This window comes from Periophthalmus magnuspinnatus, chromosome 16 (genome assembly GCF_009829125.3).
Source record: "Periophthalmus magnuspinnatus isolate fPerMag1 chromosome 16, fPerMag1.2.pri, whole genome shotgun sequence".
Taxonomy (NCBI): domain Eukaryota; kingdom Metazoa; phylum Chordata; class Actinopteri; order Gobiiformes; family Gobiidae; genus Periophthalmus; species Periophthalmus magnuspinnatus.
Genome location: NC_047141.1, coordinates 29,524,496 through 29,537,033, shown reverse-complemented (window position 1 = coordinate 29,537,033; position 12,538 = coordinate 29,524,496). Strand labels below are relative to the sequence as shown.

The window sequence follows — 12,538 nt, the reverse complement described above, 5'->3', positions numbered from 1 at the left end:
TCAGAGGTGAAACAATTATTACAATTATTCTAAATGTTCTACCATTTTATAGAGGCCTCCTGCACATGATCTAACGACATCCAGGTGCACGGACGCCAGGTTGAGAAGGAGTGTGTGTGTGTGTGTGTGTACAGAGAGAGTATGTGTATAGACAGTGTGTGTGTTGTAAAGAGGGTGTGTGTAGAGAGAGTGTGTGTGTATAGACAGTGTGTGTAGAGAGAGAGAGAGTGTGTATGTATAGAGAGTGTGTGTGTAGAGAGAGTATGTGTGGGGTGTGTGTGTAGAGTGTGAGTGTAGGGGGTGTGTGTGTGTGTGGGTGTGTGTGTGTGTAGAGTGTGTGTGTGGGGTGTGTGTGTGGGGGTGTGTGTGTGTGTGTGTGTTTGAGCGTGTAGAGTGTGGGTGTGTGTAGAGTGTGTGTGTGTAGAAGGTGTGTGTGTGTAGAGTGTGTGTGTGTGGGGTGTGGGGGTGTGTGTGTGTGTGTAGCACATGTGTGTGTGTATAGAGTTTATTTGTACAGATCTTATTTCAGTCTCTTTCAGTCTAAACTTCATACACTCACCTCATAACAGCAGGAGCTTCATTAAAACTCTATAATGTTTGAGTTGATGTGTTTGTGTCTCTGCTTTGGGGCTGGTTGTGGCATAAACACGGAAATGACGTGAGCTGTGGGAGAAAAAGGCTAATTGTTATTGTTAGCTTGTTGTTAGCTTGTAGGCCGGAGGATAAAGGCAGGAGCTGGAGCTATGACAGAGTAATAACACCTTATTACATGTCTGTGGATAAGTTATTACAAACACAAAGTGGTAAGTACTGATTTCTCTGCACATTATGGATGTTATGACAAACAGGTTTATGGACAAGCGCAGTCTGTTAAAGCGGAAACATATCACAAAAAGGAGATCGTAATTAGATTTTCTTTGGGAAAATGTAGCTAGCTCCGGATCGGGCTAACAGATGCTAGTAGCACACGAAGCTAGCTCTGCTTTCTCCTCCTTTAAATGACTTTTTACATGATTTAAGTCAACAAAACCTTTTATATTAAACGATATAAGGTCTAACGTCGTCTTTTATATTATAGTAACACGTGGTTCTTGTCTATTAAAGGATGCATTTATATAAAACCTGCCATTTGATATCTTTATTTATCTAAACACGTTATGATTTGTTATGTTGTAGATGTTCACAAAATGCATCGATCCTGTTTTACTGAGTTATTGCTCATCTTATTTACAGAGTGCCTGGTCTTTGGGATGGGAAGCTGTGCTGTACCAGAGCTCTCACTCACTCCATAGTTTAATATTACACTGTAACAAGCTTTTGTTAAAGTTGTCCTTTCTTGTTTGAGATGGAAAACGGAAACAGGACAGATAATTCAACATCTACACCCAAGGACCATTCAAACTCTCTCAGCATGCAAGGTGAATAAAAATGACAGCTTCAATATCTATTTTAACATTTTCTGTAATATTTGCTTTCATTTTTACTGTTGTATTTGTGTTTTATAGTTCCTAAAATTGAAGCCACATTTTCCATACCTTATGAAGAGAGTAACTTTGAACAGCCTGGATTTTTTAATGACAGTGAACAGAGTTTTGAAGGCAAGTGATATTTTTAATTGACTGAAAATATATATTTTAAGAAAAGGTATGTTAAAAAATCTTCTTTTCCAGAATCTCCTTCCTCAGTTGGTCCATCTCAAGTCAGTAATTCTTACATATTAATAACAAACCTGCGGACTCAGCTTCAGATCTCTCTGGAGAAAAACTCTTGGCTGCAAAAACGTATTGAGGATTTGGAAGAGGAGAGGGACTTCCTGCGGTGCCAGTTGGACCGATTCATCTCTTCCACAAAAAATACAGAACCAGATCAGAGCCAGAGGCTGTACAGTAATGGTAAGGAATAAAGACATGTGCAAAAATAGTTACACTAAAATAATTAAAGGGCCCACATTATGCTATTTTCTGGTTTATGTTATAATGTTTCCTCATCAGAAACAAACCTGGAGTTGTGTTTTGTTTCATTCACACATGGTTAACACACAAACCTGCATATTAAGGTTGAGTTCTTCTCAACTTTACAAAGTCGTTCCTGTTCTCAAACAGGAAAGACCTTGCTCCACCTTCTGATGTCATGTAGTAAAACAGAAAGTGCTCAATTGTATTTTTAAGCTCCATACACGTTTCCTGGAATCATTTGGATAATTTCAGCCCTGGAACTGCCAATCTCTACTGAACTAAAGGTAAAAGGAGTTGTTAACTTGAAAACTACTTCTTCATGGCATCACAAAGTGGAATAGAGCATTTTGAACTTTGGAAATGCAGACAGACTAATAATAAAATGTTACTCAAATGTGTGTGTGAATGAAACAAAACACAACTTCAGGGCTGTTTTTGATGACGACAATATAACATAGCTTAAAGCTCACAGGAGTTTTTTTTTGTGTAATATAGGACCCTTGATCTCTAATGCTTTCTCTCTGTAAGGCTATGACTCAGGGCGCTATAACTGGAGGGGAAGAAAAAACGATGACCGCCCCATGGGTAAGAAATATACTTTTAATGTTTAAATAATAAATTCAAACTTTAACTTGTGATGATCTTTTTATATTTTCTTTCTACAGAGCAACAGAAGACAGAGTCACAGCACTTTCAAGCACGTCAGTTTATTCCCCGGAGGCCTGGTCCCGCTTCACTTATGGGCTCCAAGAATCATGTAGCAAATCAAATAACCAATCAACTTGCCTCCATGAGTGCCCTGTTCAACTCGCAATCTCAAGCTCTACTGCAGGGACAAAGCACGTCTAGTGTCACAGCTGGAGGCAGCAGTGCAAACATCAGTAATACAAGGCCTCCCATCAGTGGACACAATAATGTTGCAGGTGAAGGTTTTTGTGGATTCAGTTTATTAAAAATATACACATACTATATGTGTCAGTGAGAATAGCTTTTCATATCTCAACAGATTCCATTTCTCTTTTGGGAGAGTCTTCTAAATACCTGGAACAAGAGGCATTTGTGGAGGACGAGGAGCTGATATCAGGGGAAGACATGATCACAGACGACATCAACTTTAACCAACCACAGCTGAAGAAAAGACGAATGATGAGGAGTGGACGAGAACGACAGAGAGGTTAGACTAAAGAGCAAAACACCAATCACAGCACTCTGGTTCACCTTTTTAACCCTCTCTCTCTGCTTATGTCTCTGTAGTGAAAGATGCTGCTGGAGTCTTGTTTCGTTATAAAAAGATTCTTCTTACTTACCAGAGGCTTAAGAATATGACTAAGGCCTTTGAGATCCATGGTGTCGACCGCAACACGGTGGCTTCTACTACCCCAATAGCAGAACTACTTCTCGTAGCCCCTGAAAAACTGGCTGAGGTGGGTGAATTTGACTCGTCGAAAGAGAAGCTGTTGGACTATGCACGGCGCTGCTATGCCGCTCTGGACGAGGAGACACTGTGCAGAGTACAGGCACTGAAGAAGAATAACCTGCTCCTGCCCATCTCGTACAGGTTTAGGAACTGAGGCTAGTGCTGTCAGAGGGTTTTTAACTCTTCTTGTATATTTTAACTTTTTATATTTTGTATTGCTGTATCATTGTTTTATTTTTGTCACTTGCCTAGTGAATTAGCCCTTTGCAATATTTGTAGGTTCTTTGTAATACTTGAAGTGTACCATTTCATCTATAAAATTTGTATAAGCAAATTTTAAGTAGTTTTTAGTATTACAATTAAACTAATGGTGGTTGTTATGTTCATTACAAAAGCATGCAAAAATATGTATATTGTGGTCTATACCTTTTATAGGTCTTGTTCAAATATTATGGAAAGAAAATGTATGTTATTTTTACTTGCACATGCAATCATGTACTGTTTGTTACTTGTAATGTGGAAAGTTGTTCCTTATTCCAACTATTTCCATCTTTCATCGCAATTTGTGTAAAAACGATTAAGAAAAATATTCATCAACCTATTTTTTACGATGATTCAGACTGAAATATTATTAAAATATATGCTGTGAAATGTATGAGCGTTGTGTTGTTTATGTTTTTAATGAATAACACAAGGAGTAAAATACAATTTACAGTAAGGAAAGGCAAGTTTATTTGTAATAGCACAATTTGTACAAGAAAGGCATTAAAATCACAATACAAACAAATCAAAACATAAATAATCATCATAAAATTAACATTAAAAGAGAGTGCCATTACTAAAAACTCTTGATTGGTTATTAGTGCATCTTTAAACATTAATCTAATCATATACTAAAAAAAAGAAATAATCTGTCACCACCAGATGGCGCCAAATTTATGCAAAAACGAACGCAAAGGAAATTACAGAAATATATGTTTTATTTGTGGTCTGTGCACACTTTGAGTCTGAATGTATGATGTATAATAAATAAAGTCTTTAGATTTTTGAAGGGTCGTGTGGGATTTTTTCCGTTTTCTTTTTTTGAAACGGAAAACGACTTGAACTTCCGGTGTCACGGAGTATCTGGAGACGAAGCAAAAAGCGGGCAGACCAATTTCTTCATTGTTTTTTTCTATCCTTGAAACTTCAATTGATGCATGTACTTAGCTCCTATATTCAGCACATCGTTGGTCGTCCAGCGGTTTGTAGATCCATATGTGAGCACAGAGGCTCTCATTCATTGTGCGGCTCGGCGCGCGGCTCTTTGACTCGGGCCTGCTCTGGACTTTGCTACATGCTAGCTACATGCTACATGCTAGTTAGCAGCTAACGGGCGAACACGTTTCTTTATCTGCACACCAACACGCTTTAACTGGAACTAAGTACCACCCCGCTGATCTCAGCTGGTTTGGGCTTTTCTTAAAACTGTGAGTAAGGTTTCAAATATTCGAAGGTTTTTTCCCCAGTTGAAAACCAAAAGGACCTGTTTTAAGTGCACACTTTGTTGCTAGCTGAGGCTAGTTAGCGCCAGCGGAGCAGAAAGAGCAGCAGCCTCGAGATGTCGGAGTTTGACGAATTTGAAAGACAGCTCTCCGAAAACAAACAAGGTAAAGGATGTGCACAATCGTTTTGTAAGAGTCTTATGAACCCGACACATTTGAACCTGCAGCAGCTCGTAAACTCACTCTGTCTGTGTTGTGTTTATATTTATCGTGGCACGCAGAGGTTCACTGCATGATTGTCTCTGAATGAGCCACACATCGTATAATACCAGTTATTACACTGGTAAATAATATATAAATTACCTATCACTGTTTTATGTTCTGCATCACCTCTACATTTTATCGGTGTTAAACTTTGCAACTCGTTTGTGATGTGTAATAATTTATTTTATCCCCACAGCACGTGACTGAAATAATGAGCCTTCAAGTTATACTACAAACATGGTTTTTTTTTTTCCCCTGTAGCTGAACGGGACAAAGAGAACAGGCACCACCGGCGTTCCTCCTCCCGCAGCCGTAGCAGAGACCGGAAACGAAGAAGCAGAGACCGGGACAGACGCAGCCGGGACCGCAGAGGGGACAGCAAAGAGCGCAGACACAGACGCAGGTTTGTGTCTCAAAACTATTTCATAATAAGCACATTTCATTCTGCTCCAAACGTTCAGAGCTTTGCTATGAGCAGCTCTTGACAGATCATTGAGTGTAAATTATTATTTTTAGCACAGTACCCCCTACTTGAGATAAACGTGAAATCCTTCCAATGTCATTTCAGCTCACCATCCAGCTTTCCTCAGGACAATGCTGGAAGGTAATAACAGCAAATTAACTTGGGTTTGTAACATCACACAAGTAGTTTTTTTTGTTTTTTTTATCGGTTTACCGCACAATGAAATTTCAACCAGAAAACACAATTGTGTGATGTTTATAATCTATGAATTTGATCTAAACAAATGATTTATAATATAAAAGGTATGTCATATTTGGGAATGACAATATCATGTTTATACATTGTTTTAAACTAGGGTTATGTTTAAATTAGTATTTCGTTTTTGTTAATTATTTCCCACTAATAGTCGCTCACCTCATCGTGAGAAGAAAAAGAAGATCAAGAAGTATTGGGATGTTCCACCTCCTGGTTTTGAACACATTACACCCATGCAGTACAAAGCCATGCAGGGTAAGGCTTCATTTGTGTGTCAGTGTTATGGTGCATACATGTGCTACATATTATTTCCTGCAGTACACCAGAATGTACATTAAATTCAGATTGTTATTTTTAGCTGCGGGACAGATTCCTGCTACTGCTCTCTTACCAACCATGACTCCAGATGGGCTGACCGTTGCCCCCACCCCTGTGCCAGTCGTTGGCAGCCAGATGACAAGACAGGCCCGGCGTCTTTATGTGGGCAACATCCCTTTTGGCATCACTGAGGTAAGCATGACAGATTAGATGTAAAATCAATCAGAATCGTTTTCTTTGCATGTAATATTTTCTAAGCAAATACTTTATTCATTTTTCTTTTGTTGCAGGAGTCTATGATGGACTTCTTCAATGCCCAGATGCGTCTCGGTGGTCTCACCCAGGCCCCTGGAAACCCAGTCCTTGCTGTACAGATCAACCAAGACAAGAATTTTGCCTTTCTTGAGGTGAGTTCAACATTTTAGAACACAAAGATTCCACTTAAAGTAGAGCACAGGACAGTCTAAACGTAATTACGTTATCATTGCTTTGTCCATATAATTATTTCCTCAAAATGTCCCCCCAAATTTTGTATTTCTATAGTTCCGTTCGGTGGATGAGACCACGCAGGCCATGGCGTTTGATGGCATCATCTTTCAAGGTCAGAGTCTGAAGATTCGGCGTCCTCATGACTACCAGCCGCTGCCAGGTGTTAGTGAAAACCCCAGTGTCTATGTACCAGGTACTAATCATATAATGATTCATTTTTGGTTTTTTAAGTTTTACCCTAATAATGACAAAGAAATTCACAATTATTGGTCTGGCAGGTGTTGTGTCAACAGTGGTTCCGGACTCAGCCCACAAGCTCTTCATTGGTGGTTTGCCCAATTATCTGAATGATGACCAGGTCGGTACCTGCACGTGGTACTGTACTTTATCCATATTTACCCAAAGCGAGGGGAAACGAACAAAAGCGTAAAACCGCATTTCCATTAGAGTGGTACAGGGTGGGCCGGTTAGGGGTTATCCACATTTTCATAGGTTTGCTATGGAGGGGTTTGGTACGGTTTGAAGGGTCCATTTGAAGGATCCAAAGTGGTCCTCGCGACGTACTACACCCCAAAGGGGTCCAGACTGCATGCCCGCTTTAGCTAAGGAGGAATTACTACGCAAGATGATTGGATAAGAGAGAACTCCAAAAACTGCTGTATTTCCAGTGATGGTGACTTGTGTTGAGCTGACATGAAAAAGCTGACAAACGACTTAGTGTCTTATCTACTTTACCTTTACCCACATCTCACAGAGCCCCAAACCTGAATTTACTGAACGGCTGAGATGACTCCTGGACCTGTAGCCAAACCCTGAGCATGGAAATGGATTTCACCATTAAAAATAACTGCCGCAGAGTTCAAAGGCAAACCATTCTGGTTTTCTAGGTGCCAGAGCCAGTTGTAACATGCTTCTACTACCCTAAGCAGACTGAGCTGCCGCTGGGAGGAGGGTCTGTACAGCTCAGATCATGGATACCCTTCCCAAAATAATGGCTCAAGATGGAAGGAACTGCTTACTTGTTGTGGAATACAGGCCAAACCCCATTACGCAGGATAATGTGAAAGCACGAAACAGTGGCAATGCAATGGTAAAATAGATGTGCAAAAAGCTGATCATAAACTAGAAGTAGTTGGAACTAGCAAATTTCTGGACAAGTTCTATTCAAGCACTGTTATATAAAAAAAAAAACATCAGTGTTGATGTTGCAGATTTCATTTTCCTGGACCTGAAGTGAAGAAAACGCATTCCTCTTTTGAGACTGATCAGAGTTTTAGATCCGGTGAAAAAAGTAGACCAAAAATAAAACCGTCCGTCTTTTCAGCGTTTGTGTCCAGCCCGAAGTGCCCTAAAAGTGTGTTGTTTTTAGATGTTCGTTTCTTCCCATTCTGTCTAGGTGAAGGAGTTATTGACTTCATTTGGCCCACTAAAGGCCTTCAACCTTGTGAAGGACAGTGCCACTGGCCTTTCCAAGGGATATGCGTTTTGTGAATATGTTGACGTCAACCTTAATGACCAGGTAACCTCCTGTTAAATGTGGATTCAAACGTTATCAAAGCCATTTATCCATGACTCCAGTGCCTCCGGAATACAAAGTGTCTAAAGGTATTTCTTTGACTTGTACAAATCGTCCACAGGCCATTGCTGGGCTGAATGGCATGCAGCTGGGAGACAAGAAGCTCTTGGTGCAGAGAGCCAGTGTGGGCTCAAAGAACGCCAGTTTGGTGAGTGAAATGGAGTTGAAATCAAAAGCTTGTCACTGAGTCAAATCTAAGGTTAAGTTAAGGTGCACTTTTGTCCTCGGGGGGACATTTGTTTAGTCCTTGAATGCCACTGGGGCAACCTGTTAATCTAGTGGCAAATATATTCTTAGAAGAGATAATTAATCTGCTCCTGTGAGACTTCACTGTAACTCGTTATTCACTCAGCACACAAGTGAGGCTGATCAAACACAGCAGAAGCGGATGGACAAAAGTAGCCATGTCCCGCCGTTTGTGTTTGGGCTTAGTTGCATTGAACTTTAAAGCACTGACTCGACCATCTCTCCATATTGGCATCATCCTATCCAGTCTGTCTTGGGATTGGTTAGGCCTGTCACAAGAACATTTTTTGAAGTGTGATATATTGCTGAAGTAAATATAGATGATAATTAGTCTAAATATTATTGTTTCTGACTCAAAAATAAGCACAGATCTATACCTCAAAAACTATTCTATATGTACATTATGGTTAAACAAACATGAGCTGTAAGAAATGAGCAGAATGAAACACTTTAGTACTGAGTTAGCATCTGTAATGAGTGATAAAAGTTATTAATTCAACCTTCTACAACTCAAATCCTATCATGACGCCAAACGATAACAATTTCCCAGTAGTCCACGATAAATATTGACCCCCAAAAATGATTGTTCCATCTAAAATATATTAAATAAGTCGATATAGTTATGTGACAGGCCTAGGATTTGTGATAGAGAAAAAATATGTACATATCTTGGCGATCAAAATGTCGTGTTGAACCATAGAATTGACTAAAAATCGAAGACATGCCACTACAGCATTGTTTGAGGGATTAAAGTGTATTAAAGTTTTTTTTGGTTCTTTTAAGCAGCATTTTAAAATGTTTATCTCAGGCAAATACACATGACATTTATATACACATGTAAACGTAAATACTAAAAGAAAATGTTTAAATTCTCTCAACCAGGCAAGAGTTTTAGAGTTAAGATGTTTCTGAATCTTTTGTTCAGGTATGATCCATAGCAGAAAGTAATTCAATTCTGTCAACTGAACGACTGACACACAGACATATCTCCCAAATAATTTACTTTAAGAATTTCCATATTGTTTTGCTGTTTTTAAGTATTTCCTGTCTCTTGTCGATGTGTAGCGTTAATTCCCTCATGTCACTTGTTCCCGTCTCCAGACCACCATAAACCAGACCCCCGTCACGCTGCAGGTCCCAGGCTTGAACAGCTCGGTGACGCAGATGGGAGGTCTGCCCACGGAGGTGCTGTGTCTGATGAACATGGTGGCCCCCGAAGAGCTGATCGACGACGAGGAGTACGAGGAGATCGTGGAGGACGTCAGGGATGAGTGCAGCAAGTATGGCCAAGTCAAGAGCATTGAGATCCCTCGACCTGTGGATGGCCTGGAAGTACCTGGGACCGGCAAGGTACAAGACCGCTGTCCCGTTTATGTTAGAGACGAAACGATAGATATTATGTTTAAATGATTAATCTGGAGGAGGCGTGTGGCATTTTCCAGGAATGCACCGATATGATACTGGTGTTGGATATTTGCACTGATATTGAAACATTTTGTGGATAACGGTTCACTCTTTATCTCATTTTGGTGTATAAGTTGATGTAGTAAGACGATTTACTGGCCCACATTGCATTGTTGAACTTGTATGTTTTCAAAGCTGTTCTGTAGATACTTTAAATGAACAAAGTTGGATAATATTTAACCAAACGCTGTGTATTTTAAGGAAGTAAATCATTTTCAGTCTCTAGTATCAGTTGATATCGAGTATTGGGTCATCGGTATCAGAGCATCTTTAGTATTTTCCCTCAAACAATGTCACAATTTATTTTTAAAGATTCAATTTGTAGCTTTTCTCGTGGAGATTTGCCGTCTACTTGTCTACATTACTTTGCTTTGAATGTTCCACAGTATGGCGTTAAACTCGACCTTCTCCACTTAGCTGTAACCTGGGTGTCACCTGCTTGTGTCCTGGTGATAGGAATATTCCATTGTATAATATTAAGACTTGTCTGACAAACAATAACATAGAGACGAGAAGGTGGCAGACACTGCACCAGAGAAAAGCTGCACAGTGCAGCTTTAATTCCTTTGTGATGCTCTACAGATAGAATTTTCTTGAGTGTGTGTATATATAGTATGAATTATATTCCAAAGTAAAACAATAATATTTATTAACAGTAATATGATGTTGGCTGTATAGAAATAGCAAAGGATTATGGTCTTTGTTGTTCTTCCTGCTGTTTTAACAACAAAACAACAACATATTTAGGCACAAAAATAAAAAATATTGTAGTTCATGATATTATTGTGAGACTGAGATTAATGTCATATGGGCCTTTAAAGTTGTTAATAATAATAATAATAATAATAATAATAATAATAATAATAATAATAATAATAATAATAATAATACATTTTATTTATAGGGCGCCTTTCTGGGCACTCAAGGTCACCTTACAATACAATATAATATACAATTTACAGACAGTTAAAATCAACATTTATGAACATACAGTTAAAAGCATTCAGATAAAAACAAACATTGAAAAGGACAGTGCAGTTGTGGATTATAAAGAATATGCCAGTCTGAACAAGTGGGTTTTGAGTTTGGATTTGAAGTGCTAGAGTGTGTCAGTGTTGCGGAGGTCAGTGGGGAGAGAGTTCCAGAGCTGGGGAGCAGAGCGGCTGAAGGCCCTGCTCTCCACGGTGACAAGCCGGGCTGAGGGAAATACACATTCAAACATTTGATGGAAAATTTACAGGTTAATCCTTTCTTGTTGTAATAATACTGATTTCTATTTTGCAGATCTTTGTGGAGTTCACCTCAGTTTTCGACTCCCAGAAGGCCATGCAGGGACTGACGGGAAGGAAGTTTGCCAACAGGGTGGTGGTGACCAAATACTGCGATCCAGACGCATATCACCGCCGAGACTTCTGGTAGAAGAGGCTCCAGATGAGGGGAGGGAGGGGAGCACACTGCCCGTTTCCAAACACGCCCTTTTGAGCAAATTTGATAACAAAATTTAAGGCTGTCAATGAATACAAGAAATCCCGGAAAAGTAAATTGAAGTTTTTGGAGCTGTAGGGGCAGGAGCGTCAGATTTTTGCAGTGTGTGTGTGTAATTCAGGGTGGGGGTCGAGAATTTTTATACTTTGGCACAGTGATGTCATTTGGGGTGGGATAGGGTGCCACACTTACAGGTTTGTATCACCACAGAGTTAGTCTGTTTTATGTATTTTAGTGTGAAGCAGTAACTGGACAGAGGCAACAAGAGGGAACAAAACGAGGGGTTACATGAGGCAGAAATGTGAGAGAAGGAATTTTGTTTGGTCTTCAAATGTAGATACTGTAGCTGTAATATCCATTTGCCATTATCACAAAAACATGGGCTTTTTCTATGTTTAAATAATTTCTTTGTTTCTTTGCTTTTGTCAGACTACTGTCCTCAGGCTGATCGATAAAATGTTAAATGTAATTGGACTGAATATTTGAATGTCAACTGTTACTTCAATACTGTTTGTGGCATCTCTGATTATTAGCGCCCTATTTTTTCTCTATTTTTTTCTATTTCAGAGAAGCTTTTAACATATTAGGTTGTTAGTTTGTGTCTGCAGTTAAGCCCAATGTAAAATTTGAAAACCACAATGTGGAAAATCGAACGGTAAAAAGATTGGTACAAATAAGGTCGTCATTACCTAAAGCCTTAAAGTTATTTAACGAAAAATTTCAAACATAAATTTAAATCGCCCCTTTGTTAGTGAGATTTGTACATGCAGAGACGTCGATATGTTGTGCTTTACTCTACATTAGGCTAATTTTCATTTTTCTAATTTCTCAACCGATCTGATATGTAAGATGTGTTGAACCCAGTTGTTTCTTGTGCAGCGTCTCGCTTCTTTTACAAGACCAAATAAACATGTGACTAATACCTCATCGTTTATTGTTTTGAACTTGGAGAATAATCACATGGCTTCTGCTATATATCCTCAAATCATTATTTTTTTTATATTTTATGCTGTCGTCTTTTAAAACTTTAAAAACTGCTTGTCAATATCCATAAGAAATACCTGTTTGGAAGCATTGCCATTTAGCACAACATAAAGTCCTTTTTTTCCCCTCAAAAGTCTT

At 39.2% G+C, this 12,538-nt stretch overlaps 2 protein-coding genes across 7 annotated transcripts; both read left to right on the top strand.

The window, feature by feature from the left end:
* Window positions 1-647: 647 nt before the first annotated feature.
* LOC117384337 (coiled-coil domain-containing protein 106-like) lies at window positions 648-4,026 on the top strand. Of its 2 annotated transcripts, none has more exons than XM_055227734.1 (8): window positions 648-803; window positions 1,234-1,418; window positions 1,506-1,598; window positions 1,671-1,892; window positions 2,484-2,540; window positions 2,621-2,878; window positions 2,962-3,129; window positions 3,210-4,026. In XM_055227734.1, the coding sequence occupies exons 2-8, from the start codon at window positions 1,346-1,348 to the stop codon at window positions 3,524-3,526; spliced, it is 1,188 nt and encodes a 395-aa protein (XP_055083709.1). In that variant the 5' UTR covers window positions 648-803; window positions 1,234-1,345; the 3' UTR covers window positions 3,527-4,026. The 2 variants fall into 2 exon arrangements, with proteins under 2 accessions (XP_055083709.1, XP_033837531.1); XM_033981640.2 differs by having other exon boundaries at window positions 703-803; window positions 1,346-1,418.
* A 451-nt stretch (window positions 4,027-4,477) lies between these two features.
* On the top strand, window positions 4,478-12,338 carry u2af2a (U2 small nuclear RNA auxiliary factor 2a). 5 transcript variants are annotated; one of them, XM_055227795.1, is made up of 13 exons: window positions 4,478-4,841; window positions 4,926-5,021; window positions 5,382-5,523; window positions 5,689-5,724; window positions 5,990-6,093; window positions 6,197-6,348; window positions 6,447-6,563; window positions 6,700-6,840; window positions 6,917-7,003; window positions 8,042-8,164; window positions 8,283-8,369; window positions 9,569-9,817; window positions 11,216-12,338. In XM_055227795.1, exons 2-13 carry the CDS (start codon window positions 4,973-4,975, stop codon window positions 11,348-11,350), a joined length of 1,422 nt encoding a protein of 473 aa, XP_055083770.1. In that variant the 5' UTR covers window positions 4,478-4,841; window positions 4,926-4,972; the 3' UTR covers window positions 11,351-12,338. The 5 variants fall into 5 exon arrangements, with proteins under 5 accessions (XP_055083770.1, XP_033837528.1, XP_055083769.1 ...); XM_033981637.2 differs by having other exon boundaries at window positions 4,478-5,021; window positions 6,700-6,838; window positions 6,924-7,003; XM_055227794.1 differs by having other exon boundaries at window positions 4,478-5,021.
* Window positions 12,339-12,538: the final 200 nt, after the last annotated feature.

What these genes read in the sequence shown, in the direction of transcription:
- LOC117384337 (XM_055227734.1), top strand. Translation starts at nt 1,346, where the DNA reads ATGGAAAACGGAAACAGGACAGATAATTCAACATCTACACCCAAGGAC. An exon ending in AAACTCTCTCAGCATGCAAG is followed by an intron (nt 1,419 to 1,505) that starts GTGAATAAAAAT and finishes TGTGTTTTATAG; the next exon opens with TTCCTAAAATTGAAGCCACA. An exon ending in CAGTGAACAGAGTTTTGAAG is followed by an intron (nt 1,599 to 1,670) that starts GCAAGTGATATT and finishes CTTCTTTTCCAG; the next exon opens with AATCTCCTTCCTCAGTTGGT.
- u2af2a (XM_055227795.1), top strand. Translation starts at nt 4,973, where the DNA reads ATGTCGGAGTTTGACGAATTTGAAAGACAGCTCTCCGAAAACAAACAA. An exon ending in ATTATCTGAATGATGACCAG is followed by an intron (nt 7,004 to 8,041) that starts GTCGGTACCTGC and finishes CATTCTGTCTAG; the next exon opens with GTGAAGGAGTTATTGACTTC. An exon ending in GCTCAAAGAACGCCAGTTTG is followed by an intron (nt 8,370 to 9,568) that starts GTGAGTGAAATG and finishes TCCCGTCTCCAG; the next exon opens with ACCACCATAAACCAGACCCC.